The sequence below is a fragment of the Pan paniscus genome, chromosome 11 (genome assembly GCF_029289425.2).
Source record: "Pan paniscus chromosome 11, NHGRI_mPanPan1-v2.0_pri, whole genome shotgun sequence".
In the NCBI taxonomy this organism is placed as follows: domain Eukaryota; kingdom Metazoa; phylum Chordata; class Mammalia; order Primates; family Hominidae; genus Pan; species Pan paniscus.
This window is the reverse complement of record NC_073260.2, coordinates 27,391,303-27,407,747: the sequence shown is the minus strand read 5'-3', so window position 1 is coordinate 27,407,747 and position 16,445 is coordinate 27,391,303. Positions and strand designations below refer to the sequence as shown.

The 16,445-nt window shown below is 41.6% G+C and overlaps 1 protein-coding gene across 4 annotated transcripts in view; it reads right to left on the bottom strand.

Annotated features, from left to right (window-relative positions):
* Window positions 1–1,013: 1,013 nt before the first annotated feature.
* The window catches only part of SUSD1 (sushi domain containing 1), a 150,312-nt gene continuing 134,880 nt past the window's right edge, over window positions 1,014–16,445 (bottom strand). For all 4 annotated transcript variants that reach the window (XM_034967991.3, XM_034967988.3, XM_034967992.3 and 1 more), the window contains one exon: window positions 1,014–16,336. Coding sequence is in view for 2 of the 4 variants with exons in the window: in XM_034967988.3 (XP_034823879.2) it covers window position 16,336 (1 nt within the window). In the remaining 2 variants the exon portion in view is untranslated. The remainder of the gene's footprint in view (window positions 16,337–16,445) is intronic.

Genomic DNA, 16,445 nt, shown 5'->3' with positions numbered 1-16,445 from the left:
TTAAATTATTTGCCCACTGATACAGTTTCGATATTTGTTCCCACTGAAGTCTCATGTTGAAATATAATCCCCAATGTTGGGGTGGGGCCTGGTGGGAGATGTTTGGGTCATGGCGACAGATCCCTCATGAATGGCTTGGGCCATCCCCTTGGTGATAAGTGAGCTCTCGCTCTGAGTTCACATGAGATCTGGTTGTTTAAAAGTGTGTGGCATCTCCCCCTCACTCTCTGTCTCTTTCTCACTTGCTCTTGCTTTTGCCACATGACATGCCTGCTCCCCCTTTGCCTTCTCCCATGATTGTAAGCTTCCTGAGGCCTCTCTAGAAGCCAAGCAGGTGCCAACACCATGCTTCCTATAAAGCCAGCAGAACTGTAAGCCAGTTAAAACCTCTTTTCTTTATAATTTATCCAGTCCTGGGTATTTCTCTATAGCAATGCAAGAGTGGCCTAATACACTCATGGACTTTTCCAAAGTGAAACAATCTGTGAGGACTTATAAGGAAAATGATGGCAGAAGTGTATGTTAACCTCCAAACCCTATGTCAATGCAAACAAGAATGAATACAAAGAACTGAAAATTAAGAAAAGGACTCTATATTGCAGTGAGGAAAGCCCCCAACATTATACCACACACTCTGAAGATGAAGAATGCCAAATATAATGTCATGTGGAGCAAGTTGACAGAGTCCCATGATCAAACACAAATCTCCAGTTCATGAGCACAGTGCAGTATGGCAGGTCCTAAGTGTAAGAAATTCCAAAAGATCCCACCAATATAAGTGCTAGGGGCATGAGCAAGCTGCTGGAAGAATAAGGAATACTCTTCCTTGGAGCCCACTGACCCATTATTGATTACTAAGGAATGTGGTGTTGCAAGACATTCTGCCCTGCTGAGTGCAGTTTTTTCTCCATCATCATTTTCTATCAGATTGGGGCAGTATCTGGAGGCAAAGTCTACTTTACGATCACAGGGAGCATTGAACAATCCCTTGATGACACAACTGGAAAACCAAATGAAAAAAAGATAAATAATTTATTTTATTATTATTATTATAATACTTTAAGTTCTGAGATACACGTGCAGAATGTGCAGGTTTGTTACATAGGTATACGTGTGCCATGGTGGCTTGCTGCACCCATCAACCCATCATCTAGGTTTTAATCCCCACATACATTAGTTATTTGTCCTAATGCTCTCCCTCCTTTTGCCCCCATCCCCCAACAGGCCCCAGTGTGTGATGTTTCCCTCCCTGTGTCCATGTGTTCTCGTTGTTCAACTCCCACTTATGAGTGAGAACATGAAGTGTTTGATTTTCTGTTCCTGTGTTAGTTTGCTGAGAATGATGGTTTCCAGGGGATAAATAATTTCTATACTAAACTGTTCTAGGGCAGAGAAAGAAGAAAATCTTGCCAATTAACAAAAACCAATGTAAGACTGTTTTATATAGATAATACACAGGAGAAAGCTAGAAATATCTCAAAATTGATTTTTAAAAATTCTTAATAAAATATCAGCAAATATAATCTAGGAGCAGATTTGGTTAAAGAGCAATACACCATGACTGCAACTTTTATTCCAAGAATGCATAGGTGGCTAAATATTAGGAAATCTATTAATACTGATGAAAGGAAGATAAAAGTATATGATCCTATGGTAGGTATCAACAAAACGTTTCATAAAACTTCGTGTCCATACCTGATAAATGCTCTTTGTAAAATGGGATTCGGTGAATATTTCTTTACATCAAAACATCTCTTAAACCAAGTTGATATCATGCTTAGTGATTTTCATCGCATAATCTACATAAGATTATGTGATGGACATTGCAAATAGACAAGAGAACAAAATAAGAAATTTAAAAATTAGAATGAAGAAGACAAAATTATCATTATTTGTAGATAATAGAAAGTCTAAGAGATTCAGCTGAAAACTATTAAAAAGTAAAAGAGTAAAAGAGAGCTCAGAAAGTTTTCAGGATATAATGTTAATATTCAAAAATCAAACATCTTATAATGCATTAAAACATAATCTAAAATAAATCCATTTGTGAAAGTATAAAATACATACAAATAAATTTGAATTATATGAAAAAACAAACAGAAAAAAATGTGATTAAGTGAAAAGGCATACCCTGTGAGGGAACAGAAATATTTAGTATGGTATAAAATATAAATTCTTCCAAAATAATCTGGGAAATCATCATCATTCTGGTCAAAATTCTAACATGATAATGTGGAAGGGAGCATTTTTTTTTTTTTTTTTTTTTTGAGACACGGTCTTACTCTGTTGCCCAGGCTGGAGTGCAGTGGCATGATCACTGCAAGCTCTGCCTCCTGGGTTCATGGCACTCTCCTGCCTCAGCCTCCTGAGTAGCTGGGACTACAGGCGCCTGCCACCACATCCGGCTAATTTTTTGTATTTTTAGTACAGACGGGGTTTCACTGTGTTAGCCAGGATGGTCTCAATCTCCTGACATCGTGATCCGTCAGCCTCGGCCTCCCAAAGTGCTGGGATTAAAGGCGTAAGCCACCGCACCCCACCCTGGAGCATTTTAAAAAATATTTAAATGGCATGATACAAAGGTGGCATCTCAATGGTGATTGGGTAAAGATAATCATATAAATAATTGTGCTATTATAATTATGATGAATGGTATTAAGAAAAAATACAGATTGGTGTGAAATGTTTTAAATACAATGCGGGTTCTTGTTTCATTCATTACACCAAATACATTCCAAATGAAACAAATGTTTTAAAGTACGGCTAAAATTGCATGAGAGCTAGGAAAGAAATGGATAAATATTTTTAAATCTTGGGTGGAAAGTCTTTCTGAGCACATCATGAAATTCAGTAATCACAAACAAAAGATCAGTAACCTGGACTAAGTAACAATGAAAACTTTCCCATGGCAAAAACAAGCAAAAGTCTTATAAATAAAGTTGCAAGACAAAGAGCAAATATGGAGAAATATGTGCAATATAGATAACAAGCAGCTTGTGGCTTCCCTAATATAAAAAGAGTTGTGTAGTTACTTAGAATAAATCACCCCCTTCCCAAATAAAAAAGTATAGGTCTTCAGCTGAGGTAACGTTTTCTCCTGTCTCTACTGAACTACTCTCCCATACTCTGAAGTTGAAGGAAGGAGGTATAACCAATGGCAGTTGCTATTACTGACTCTTACCAGGATCCTGCCAGTGCCCTTCACACACACCCCCCCCACACACAACACACACAAATGTACACACAAACATAGACACAATGCACTCAGCTCTCACACACACACCACATACACACCACACACACACACACGCACACACATGTATACACAAACATGCACCCAATGCACTCAACTCAAATACACACAACACATATACAACACATATCTTGGGCAGTTTATTGTAGGGTCATACCTGCCTGCACGGTATGATCTGTACCTATACCCCGTCTGCGTACCACTCAGCTGTTTCTAAGCTTTGCACTCTATCTGGATCCAGAAAGATGCCAGTGAACGTGGTCACAAAGGGGACATGTTCTGCCTGCTCCCCAAGGTGGAATCAGTGCATAGAGTCCCATGGCTGCCTATTTTCTGGTTCGGGTCATGGGAAAGTCCCTTCCTCCCTTTGCAAAAGGGTACTGTTTTTGTGAAATGAAGCCAGGGTACGCTGCGTGCATATCTGAAGTCAGATCCTTCTGAGGTTCTGCCATTAGCTTGTCCATCTTCATTGTCAATGGTATCGGGAAATTCCCCTCCTTTCCCCAGCTTTGTTGGGTCTTCAAGGGTGACTGAAGGAGAGGTTCTTATGAGTCATTGCATTGAAGGCCACCAGCCAGACACCACTGTGAGCCATAAACTGTCATATAACAGCTTTTCCAACCACCACCACCACAACAAAATATTCTCAGAACATAGATATACACAGAATACGGTCCCTGTGTCAACAGTCACTTGTGTGGGCTCAGTGCTGACAACGGTGCTGTGGCTACTCCAGGTATGCTGCAATCCCTCTTTGAAGATTGCCATCAGGGCTGGAAACACATATTTTTGGTATTCTGAGTCCACAAGTGTAATATTTTTACATCGTGTTTGATTTTCGGAAATGGTTAAAAGTCATTCGCTACATACTTCAGTTTATAAAAGAAATGTCCAACTGGCTGGAAAGAGTGGTGGAAGGGGAGAGGGGTGGGAATGGTTAATGGGTACCAAAAATTTAGAAAGACTGAATAAGACCTAGTATTTGATAGCACAACAGGGTGACTATAGTCAATCATAATTGAATCGTACATTAAAAAATAACTAAAAGAGTATAATTGGATTGTTTATAATACAAAGTATAAATGCTTGAGGGGATAGATACCCCATTCTCCATGTTGTGATTATCACACATTGCACACCCGTATCAAAACATCTCATGCATTCCATGAATATGTACACCATGTACCCACAAAAGTTACAATTAAAAATAAAAAAAGAAATGTCCAACCGGCTAAGTTTTAATGATATATATTTTATATGGATATATAATGTTTTTACCCTACATAGACAGAGAAAACTGTAAAGTAATAAGACTAATTGATGTTCTTTTGCAGCTCATAAACACTCTGAAGGCAATTCCCAAAGGTAACTTCTGAAAAAAAAAAAGTTAATACTAATAGTGTCACTGGAATATGCATTTAGTCTTTCAAAGAAACTACTTAGAAGGACAACTATAATTCCGTTGAATATCTAGTATGTTTTGGGGAAGTCTCATTAGAGTTACGGTTTGTCTAGAAGATGTCTTTTTAAATGTTGTTTTGAAAGACTTCATAAGCAAATTGTCCCCTTCCTTTACCCACTTCCTTGCACCGCCCCCCAACACTCAGCCAATCCAATGCACTGTCAACTTCTTCATTTTTATTTTGATAACATCTCCTTTTCATTAGAACCTTCCTCTCTAGTCCCTCTATTTCAATCTTTAATGTTGTTCTTTGTGCTGTTTCATGCCTTTGTTTACATTCTTACACACACACACCCCATTCCTGGAATTTCCCTCCTAGTCGTCTCTGCCTGAAAAAAAACCCTACTAACCCTTTGAGGCCAGCTCAGACTTCACCTGTGTGGCCCTTGCTGGCCTCTTGTACTTAATCACTCTGTTGTTATGCTTGTCACTCTGAACCACTGTGTAGTATAAAAACTCCATCACTGAAGGAGCTGGGTAAGGTGTTGCTGGATGTTGTGAAATGAAGGTTAAACTGATTTCTCAATCACAGGGGAAATTCAGCATCAAAATTAAAGCAAATGATATCAGTTCATTTCTGTCAGAGGTCCAATCTGCTAATAAATAATGCTACATTAACAACAGGAAGGACTGAATTTCATGCTTCCAGTCTCACTCCTTTGAAACCATATTGGGAGGCTTCCTGGATACACTCAATATAGAGAATACACATCTAGTCCTCCTTTGGGTTTAAGAAATATGACTAAATAGATGGGATCAATTAGAAGCCATCAATTAGAGAACAGGGGTATTACTCAAGAAAAGACAAAATTAGTACTTGGTAATAGAAAAGTTGAAGATACATAGGACGGGCGTGGTGGCTCATGCCTGTAATCCCAGCACTTTGAGAGGCCGAGGCGGGGGAATCACCTGAGGTCTGGAGTTTGAGACCAGCCTGGCCAACATGGTGAAACCCCGTCTCTACTAAAAATACAAAAATTAGCCAGGCATGATGGTGGTTGCCTGTAATCCCAGCTACTTGAGAGGCTGAGGCAGGAGAATCGCTTGAACCTGGGAGGTGGAGGTTGTGGTGAGCCAAGATCACACCATTGCACTCCAACCTGGGCAACAGAGCAAGACTCGGTCTCAAAAAAAAAAGAAAAGGTTGAAGATGTTGTGATAACTAGTATATAAAAAAAAATCTCACCTGCCATTTTGATAGTGAAAATTTTGGTCAGCTGTCTGATGCCCACCCAGCTTTCTACTCCAGTGTTCTCATGTTCCTCATTTGTTGCTTTACTTTCTATGGTACAAAAACAAAAACAAAAATACAGGTGTGACACCAGAAGCCCAGACAGCAAAAGCAAGAAAAGACAAATGGGATTATATCAAACTAAAAGTTTCTGCAGAGCAAAGGAAACAATCAACAAAATAGAAAAGCAATTTATAGAATGGGAAAAAATATTTATAAACCATATATCAATAAAAAGTTAATATCCAAAATATTATATGTAAGGAACTAATACAACTCAACAGCAAAAAAAAAAAAGCAAGTTACTTGATTTTTAAAAAATGGGCAAAGAACCTGAATATATTTTTTTCAAAGAAGATATATAAGTGACCAACAGGTATATGAAAAGGTGTATGATATCACTAATCATCAGGGACATGCAAATCAAAACCACAATGAGCTTTCACTTCACATCTGTTAGAATGGCTATTATCAAAAAGTCAAAAGATAACAAGTGTTGATGAAGATATGGAGAAATGAAACCCATGCACACTGTTGGTGGGAATGTAAATGGGTACAGCCACTACGGAAAACAGTATGGTAGTTCCTCAAAAAATTAAAAATAGAACTACGGTATGATCCAGCAACCCCACTTCTGGGTATATATCCAAAAGAAATAAAATCAGTATGTGGAAGAGGTTATCTGCACTCCCATATATATTACACAGTCGTTCACAATAGCCAAGACACGGTATCAACCTGAGTGCCTGTAGACAAATGAATGGATAAAGAAAATATTCATACACACACATGAATATCATTCAGACAAAAATGAAGGCAGCTAGGCATGGTGGTGCATGCGTGCAGACCCAGCCCCAGCTACTTGGTAGGCTGAGGCAGGAGGATTGCTTGAGCCCAGGAGTTCAAGACCAGCCTTATCTCAAAAACAAACACAAAACAAAGCAAAAACAGAAAGAAGGGGAAGAAGGGGAAGAAGAAGGGGAAGGAGAAGGAGAAGGAGGAGGAAGAAGGAAGAAGAGGCGGAGGAGGAAATCCCTGTCATTTGCAACAACATGCATGAACCTAGAGGACATAATGCTAAGTGAAATAAGCCAGACACAGAAAGGCAAAGGCAAACACTGCATGATCTCACTTGTAGGTGGAACCGAAACAGGAGAACTCATAGAAACAGAGAGCAAAAGTGTGGTTACCAAAGTTAGGGGTTGGGGAGGAATGGGGAATGTTGGTCAAAGAGTACAAACTTTCAGTTACAAGATGAATAAGTTCTGGAGATCTAATGTACAGCATGGTGACTAGAGTTAATAATGTATACCTGAAATGGGCTATAGGAGTAAATCTAAGTGTTCTCACCACACACAAAAAAGCTGAGGTGATGGATGTGTTAATTAGCTTGATTGAGGTAATCATGTCACAGTGTGTAGGTGTATCATATCATCACATTGTATGCCTTAAATACATAAAACTTTTATTTGCCAATTATACTCCAATAAAGCAGGACAAAGTATACAGGTCTGACATCCAGAGAAAAATATCAGCAGACTTAAAATATCTGATCATTTTCCCCCTGGAGGAGGATTGTACAGTTTTTTTAATTGATGAGTAACAATTTTATGTAGTAAGCCTATTCACTCTCTGTTAACCATATTTATTGCAAACAAGTTTTTCCCAAATGTTTAGACATTTATTCCTACTTATTCTCACACTTCCCTGATAATTCACTGAAATTGCGATCAAGGCTTTATTCTCAGCAGGAAGTACTTGTACTTCTCTAAGTGACAGACAGGCTTCAAGAGTGGGCTCAAGGGTGGACCGAGGGCAACTGCAAATAGGCCAATTAGACAAAAACATTCAGGAAACTGGTAGTTAAAATAAATAAATTAAGCCTGTGGTGATTCAGCAAGCTTATTTCTGGAAATAGTTTTTTTTTTAATCTACATACTTTGGTTTTAGAGTATGTGGCATAAATATTGAATGTGGAGCATTTCCAAAATACAATATAACTCAGACTAACTTAAATAATGATTCCTTTTACTGTGCATCAAACCTCACTTTTTTGTGTTATGGATGACTAAAAAACAAGTTTTCTTTCTTTATAAGCATTAGTTTTATTAAAGCAGTTGTAAATGGTTCTATAACCACCCTTGCAATGGGGCTCCCGAGGGACTTCCTTGAAATTAGATTGGAAATTCACTGAGATCAGAGAACATTGGAGCTTTCCAGTTGGAAAACACTTGAAAGTTCAGTCTAGCTGGGCATCCTCTCTTTTGGACCCAATCTCCGGTTCTCATTTCACTTGGAAAGTACCTGCTTAAAAGAAGTTTGCTTTCTTGTTGCTCAATTTAGACCATTTATTTTCCTTTCAGCTCACCAGAAAGCAGCATGATGGGTGACCAAGCTAGCGATCATGCAAAGCAGAAGTCATAGAGTAAAAATGGTCAATGCGTTTGAAAAGTGTTTATTTGAGTTTCCCAAAAGTCAGGTTAACATGCAACAGCAAACTACAGGTGGTACCAACCATATCTTTTTGGGAAATTAGTGAAGCCCCAGGATTGAGGGCAAACTGAACAAGTTGGGTGGGAAATCAAGGGCCAGTTGGCAACCTAGTTCCAGGCAGGGACTGAGGACGATGACCTGGTTAGCCTTAGAAAGCTAAGCGTGTGATACAATCAATACAGACCATCACAGGTCAAGTGTAGAGTAAACATGGTTAGCTCTCCCAGGCACACAATCAACTGCCCAGAGCTGTTCAACAATATGTATCTCTCCAATAAAGGCAGACTGCCTCATTCCCTCCAGAAGTGGCTTTTCATTTATTTTATCTCATGCAGTGACAAACTTTAGTCATTCTATGCCTAGCTCTCCTAAGATTCACAAGCTCTCCAAGCTAGATCTCCTAGGTGGGTTTCAGCTCTGCATCTAGCTCCACCCCCATCTGAGTAGCATCTCTACAGAAGCCTACAAGGGTCTGAGGCAGGGCAGCAGCAGCCTGCAGGTTGAAAGAGAGGAAGCCACAGGAGTGGCCACAGAAATGAGGGAAAGTAAAGGAACGTGGCTAACACCAGAGATGAACAGATGGAGACTCTGAGAAGTGGTCTCTGGGGGTCGGGATGGGGACCTGTCCTTTTGCCTTTGTGAAGTTTCTTCATTCTCCATCTAATCCAGAGAATTGTTTTGGAGACACCAAACTCAGACACATTCAGACCAAACAGTTGTGTATTCATTTTCCATGAGAACTCTAGTAAGAATGTTCATGAATGCAGATCACAGGAAGCCAAGTCAGATTCAGAAAGCTGATTTGTGCCCTTGGAACCCAGCCAGAGTGGTGGTGGGGTACTTAGGCTAGAGTCTCCAAGGCTGACAGCCCCCTACATCATCTCCTCGATAGGGCTACATGCAGTGTGGACATTGACATTCTCTAGCCAGGACCTTGTCCAATGCAGGAGTTGCACTGCCCAGCCGCTGCTCTCTGACTATCCATTCCTAGGCTCCATAATGACAGCTCCCCTTTTGTGGGCACTGCCTGTGTTTAGGCGGAAGGCGGCATTGTAAAGGGCCTCACTGCTGTCCCTGACCATCATCAGCAGAGCAAAACCCATGCAAACCATCAGGGGTACTGGAGCTCATCTGTTGCACACCAATTCTGGTGTTCATCTCTGTGACATCCCAAGCCACAGTCATTATCCCAAAACAACCCAAGTTCCCTCTGATCCTTGGAACTGAGTCCCCTTTCATGTCCTTGGGTCTCCCTTGGATGCAGGGAGTCATAACTCATGGCTAAGAGCTATAGGTGCCCCTCAACTCCTCTCCCTATCTCTGCTTCTCACAGCTACTGCCAAGTTCTTGGCTTGGAAGGGTCATGGGGGCTAAGAAGGACCTTTGTACTCTCCATTACTGGGCCCTGGAGTTCTCACCACCTCTGGAAGCTTTGAATCTGGTCAATGTCTCCTTACTTGCCAAGCCCACCAAGACTCAAGATGGCCACTCCCAGGGACTAAAGCACAGAGCTAACCCTTCAGGTCCACACACTAGGTTCTCCCCCATCTGGTAGAGGTAGACTTTTGCAGACCACACTCATAAATTCTGAATCCTGCTAACCCCAAGGCTAGGGGATGGGACACAAGCCCACGGACCCAAAGAAACAGTGCCCTTTCACTCCCCCAAATCTCTGTGCCGCTCAAGTGAATGCATCTGGTCAGAGGTGAGAAAGTCAATTTACAGACCCAGCATATGACAGCTCTTGGCAGCTTTGACACCACGTGGTAGAGGGTCCGGAGGTCCCTCAGTACAAGCCTGGAAAGAGGAGCTTCAGAGAGATCTCCACTCAGAGAATATGACTTGTGTCCTCTACAGCAACAGAAGACACAGGGCCTCGTATCTGATTCCAAGGATAAGAAACCCAAGGGTCAAGAGGTGGAGGCTGCCAGACTAGTGGCAGGCAAAAGAAAAAGAAGCAAGCTCCATTTCCACCAGTCAGAGGACAAAGGCTCTAACAGGTAAGAAAACTGAAGTCTGTGGCTGGAGCCAGCAGTGACGGCAGGATAACCCTCTGTTTGGCATGCCAAAAATCTATGAGTTTCCATGCATCAAGCAGACACTCTAGGAAGTAATTGTGCTGGAAAAGCCATCTTGATATGATTTCCCAAAAAAGGCCGACTGGCAGAGCAAAAGCACTCCTGCACTTTCAGGGGCTGGAGCTGAGATAGAGGCCAAGAGTTCAGAATAACAAAATGTAAAATAGCTAGACAAGCACAACAACATATACATATGAATGACCTTGTAAGTTATAAACTAGAATACTCAGGCCAGCCTCGGTGGCTCATGCCAGTAATCCCAGCACTTTGGGAGGCGGAGACGGGAGGATCACGTGAGGTCACGAGCTCGAGACTAGCCTGGCCAACACGGTGAAACACCCCTCTCTACTAAAAATATAAAGATTAGCCAGGTGTGGTGGCACGCATCTGTAGTCCCAGTTACTCGGGAGGATGAGGTGGGAGAATAGCTTGAAGCAGGGAGGCAGAGGTTACTGTGAGCTGAGATCGTGCAACTGCACTCCAGCCTGGGCAACAGAGTGACAGAGTGAGACCTTGTCTCAAAAAAAAAAAAAAAAAAATTAATGGAAAAATAATGGTAACTAATTCTTACTTGGTATAAACAAAAACCTATTTTAAAGTTACAGTAGGTGGTATTGGCACAGAAATAGATCAGTAGAACAAAAGAAGAAGTTCAGAAATAGACTTCAGTATATGATTCAGTATATGATTTCAAATCACTAACAGAAAAAAACAGTCAATGAATTTTTTTTTTTTTTTTTTTTTTTGGAAACAGGGTCTTGCTCTGTCACCCAGCTGGAGTACAGGGCATGACCATGGCTCACTGCAGCCTCAACCTCCCCTGTTCAAGGGGTCCTCCCACTTCGGCCTCCCAAGTAGCTAGGACTACATATGCACACCACCACGCCTGGCTAATTTTTGTATTTTTAGTAAAGACAGGGTTTCACCAAGTTGGCCAGGCTGGTCTTGAACACCTGGCCTCAAGTGATCCACCCACCTTGGCCTCCCAAAGATTACAGGCGTGAGCCACTGAGCCTGGCCTCTGTTAATTCTTATTTTTTGTAAAGATTGTGTGTCGCCATGTTGCCCAGGCTAGTCTCGAACTCCTGACCTCAAGTGATCCTCCCACCTCAACCTCCCAAAGTGCTGGGATTACAGGGGTGAACCACCGCTCCTGGTCTCAATGACTATTAATAGGACAACTAGCCAACCATTTAGCAACGATTTTTATTTAAAAAGATACCTTCCCCTGCCTCACTCCCTATCCTAAAATAAATTATAGATGGATTAAAAATTTTTAATGTTTAAAAAAATGCTAGATTATATTTAGTACCTTGAGATTAGAAGGTCCAACATAAGGAAAAAGACTGATAAATTTGACTATACAAATTTAAAATTTTTGTGTGGCAAAATATAATACAAACAAGATTGAAAAATTATGAACTCGAAAAATTGTTTACAAAACATATGACAGGAATTAAAATGACTACAACATAAAGAGCTTTTTCAAATCAAAGACAAATAGGCCAAGTACTGAGAAAAAGACAACTCACAAAGACAGAATTAACAACTGGCCAATCAACAAGCAAAATAATCAGAGAGACACAGACAAAACATTGAAACATCCTTCTTCACATACCAGATTAATCAAGATTAACAATACAACAGCACTCAGTGGCGCTGAGGCTTTCTGCTGGTAAGAGTGTAAATTTTTGTATAAATTTTTGCATAAAACTCTTCCAGCAATCTGCACTGTAAAATGTACATAGTTTCCATTCCAACAATTTTACTTCCAGGAATGTGGCCTAAGTGATAATTGCATACCTTCATACTGACTTTTATAAGGACAATAAACATCTGAAAATATTCTAAATGCACAACAGAGTATTGGTTAAATGAATTATGGTACAAACTTATAATGCAGTCATGAGTGACATGAAAAATGTGGCCAGGAAATGATGACTGAAAGAATCATGTTACAAAACCACACATAAAATTTGACTCCATTTAGGTAATCCTGAGTTGAGTTTGACTCTATTTTGGTAACCCTGAGTTGAGCCCAAAAAGTATGGATCTAGATGTGCATGCCCCACCCCCCACCCACCACACACACACTCCACCACCACCACCCAAAGGATTCACTCTCTCTGAAACAAGAGCACACACTGCCTTTTAAATTGACTTGCTTCATTGACTCACCCTCCCACAAACTGGGGCACAGAAAAGGCCACACCCTTCCTCCCCAGAAGCAGGCACTGCTTTGTTGGTTCAGTCTAACCAACAAAGGATGTGGTAGGTAAAAGGTTCTTACAACGCTATTTGATTGACTTCTATGAGACCATTGAGTTCCTCTTAGAAGAAAAGAATGGGAAAACAGAAGGTTTAGAAAATCAGAATGTGAGATTAGCAATGAAAAGGGAACACTGAATGTTCTTTTTTATTTCCTTTAAAATCAACTTAAATATTAACTTTATTCCAAGCTAAAGTGGAATTTCAAGATAATCACTTCTGCTTTGGTCTTACCTTACGTGCCCCACTGCAATTTCAGGTCTTGAGTCAGAGAACAGACTATTTCCTCTTCCCCTTAATTAACCTCCATCCATTTGCTTGATTGTTTGTGGCTCCTTCTAGAAGGGATGGGTGGAGGTGCCTTACAGTGAAAAGACAGGTATACATACACACACACTGTATATATATAAATTGGAAATTCAAAGGCCTGACATTCCTGGGAACCAAAAAGCCTGTCTAAAGATTAGCTCCATCGCTAGCTCAAGGGCTTTCAAATGCCAGAAAAGAGAACTAGGGCAGCCAGAAGACTTGGCCCCACAATTCAAGTATTAACACTGAGCAATTCTGTGTTATAATTTGCAGCAGTTAGAGGAAATCCCAAAGTCCACGTTTTTGCTATTTCAGTAAATTTTTTTGGATCTCACTCTGTCACCCAGGCGGGAGTGCAGTGGTGTCACCATGGCTCACTGCAACCTCAAACTCCTGGGCTCAAGCGATCCTCCTGCCTCAGCCTCCTGAGTAGCTGGGACTACAAGTGCACGCCACCATGCCCGGCTAATTTTTAAAACTTTTTTTGCAGACATGGGGTCTCGCTATGTTGCCGGGGCTAGTCTTGAAGACCTCCCAAAGTTTAGTAATCTTATATGAACTGCTTTTACTTTTCTGCATTGTACCCAGAAGGTGATGTTTTACTTAATATTTAGTCAGTTATTTTAACCAGAAACTTTTAATACTAAGCAAGGGGGATTTCTTCCTTTCTATCACAATTATACTACATTCCATGTGGACAACTGTATCTCTGGCAGTTAATTCTAGAGCTGGAAATTAGGGAAGGGGGTAGTATGGAAGCATACAGCATTTACAAAACTGGCAAAAAATAAAATAAGTCAAGGGGAGGCTCAGATTCTTTCTTTGGACAAAGGTGGGCTTTGAGGAAAGATACTCACTCATCAGAGGCCGAGCCCTACACTAACCACAGTAATTTGTATTGATACCCAATTTAGTTCAGGAGCTATAAAAATGTATGTTTGCGGCCAGGCGTGGTGGTTCATGGCTGTAATACCAGCACTTTGGGAGGCCAAGGCGGGTGGATCATGAGGTCAGGAGGTCGAGACCATCCTGGCTAACACGGTGAAACCCCGTCTCTACTAAAAATACAAAAAATTAGCTGGGCACGGTGGCGGGTGCCTGTAGTCCCAGCTACTCCAGAGGCTGAGGCAGGAGAATGGCGTGAACCCGGGAGGCGGAGCTTGCAGTGAGTCGAGATAGCGCCACTACACTCCCGCCTGGGAGAAAGAGTGAGACTCCGTCTCAAAAAAAAAAAAAAGTATGTTTGCATTATTGTACATAAAAATTAAAAATTGAGAGCTATTTGTATTCATCTATTGAGAGAAACGATCTCTGGGGGTTAGGATGGGGACCTGTCCCCATTATAGACCCGTTCTGGTCTATAATTTACCTAAGACGAGAGCAGAAAGGGTTTTAAATGCTGATCCTAAGTTGTCGTCGGAGGGCAGTACCCCAGAGGACAGGGGAATCATTCCTAACACTGGCAGGGGCCAGAGGCTGACAGCTGGCATTGAACACCTGAGTGTCAGGATATTACTCGCCTCTCTCTAATTCTTCCCAATAGAGCGGATACACTCTGGACTCCCTGGGATGGAGCAGCTACATGGGCAGTTTGTACTTGTTCCTCTTGTCTCTTCATCTGCCCATAAGCCCTTGGGCACTCAGTCTTCCCTCACTGACACCCAGCAAGCCGGTGAACACACCGGCCCACTGCATTGGGAAGCCCTTTCCTTTTGCTAAGGACTGCATTCGTCTATGCTGCATCTTGAGGCTGTGCACTATCACCTCCCCTCCTCCATGGTTTTTCTTCTCTAGGCCTAGCAGGCAAGGGAGAAGGAGAGATGCCAGAAGCCTCTGTCTTTCCTTCACCATTCGTTTCTTACTGAGTCTTGGAGTTAAATTGTTAGTTAGCGCCGGGCGTGTGGCTCACACCTGTAATCTCAGCACTTTGGGAGGCAAAGGCGGGCGAATCAACTGAGATCAGGAGTTTGAAACCACCCTGGCCAACATGGTGAAACTCCACCTCTACTAAACATACAAAAATTAGCTGGGCATGGTGGGGGGGGGGGGCTGTAGTCCCAGCTACATGGGAGGCTGAGGCAGGAGAATCACTTGAACCCGGGAGGCAGAGGTTGCAGTGAGCAGAGATCACACCACTTCCCTCCAGCCTGGGCAACAGAGTGGGAGTCCATCTCAAAAAAAAAAAAAAAAAAAAAAAGGAAAGAATGCCAATTCATGATTTAAAAGTAAAATCAAATAGACTCCATCTGTCAACTTAGCATATTCACAGTAGGCCCAGCACCGCTTATATCTAATGTTTCATGGTTCATAATGTAGTAACATTCACAGTTACTGAAGTTTAGATAAAAGAAGTGTCACCCTCTATGGCAACCCCTCCCCTGAAACACACATGGACTCTAGTCTGCCCATGGGCTCAATACCGTTTTAAGCATTGTTACTACACTACCACCAAATCTCAGTTTCTAACAGGGGGCAAAGAGCATTTTTAGAAGACGCTTAGTAACAGAAAAATTAACCAAGGGAAGAACAATCTTAATTACGGGATATTTTTACTGGAATGTAGACATTACTTTTGAATATATAGGACAATAGAAATTGCATCAAAGCAATGCTGCCTAACAGACACAGCAGGAAACTTATTGGCATGGCCAGGCTAGTATATTTTCTCATTAGTATATCAACTAATTATAGGAAAAGTACTGTTTCTAAAGTGCTTGAAACATTTGCCTACGTCACTGTTCTCTTTTTCAATGACTTCCTTCATAAAGTCAAACTCTAGCCCAAACTTAAGCCCATCTCACTGCATATTGTAAAGAATGGATTCTGAATGAATTAACAGAAATGCTGATATAGGAGGTTGCAGAGATTCTCTTGCAGTCAATGTCTAGAGGAGCTGACCCTCAGGCATCACTCAGAGGAAGTCCCAGCCAAGATTCACAGATCTGTATGTAGCCTTTGGTCAATATCACAGTGTACATCAGGAGTCTCAAGTTCATTGCACAGAACTGGTCCTGTAGCAGGGAAAACTCAGAATTCCTGAGTTTTCTCCTTATGGGTGACTCCTCAGGGATAGCCACCATCTTAAATCCAGGAATGGGGCCCAGCTGGGAATGGAGAAAGTTGCAGGCCCACATGCTCCCTGGACGGAAGTCACACGGAGCCTCTGTGCAGGCACCTGAGAAGCTGCCAGAACACCTGCCCCAGCAGCAGTGCATCCTCCCCACTCAGTGTCCATCTGCCATCTAGACATGGAGGAGGAAAAGAAAAGAGACAAATATGAACACAACTTTGGTTTTCCCACTGTGCATCTCTATGCACAGCTCACACGCACACCCATGGGAGGAGGCGAGG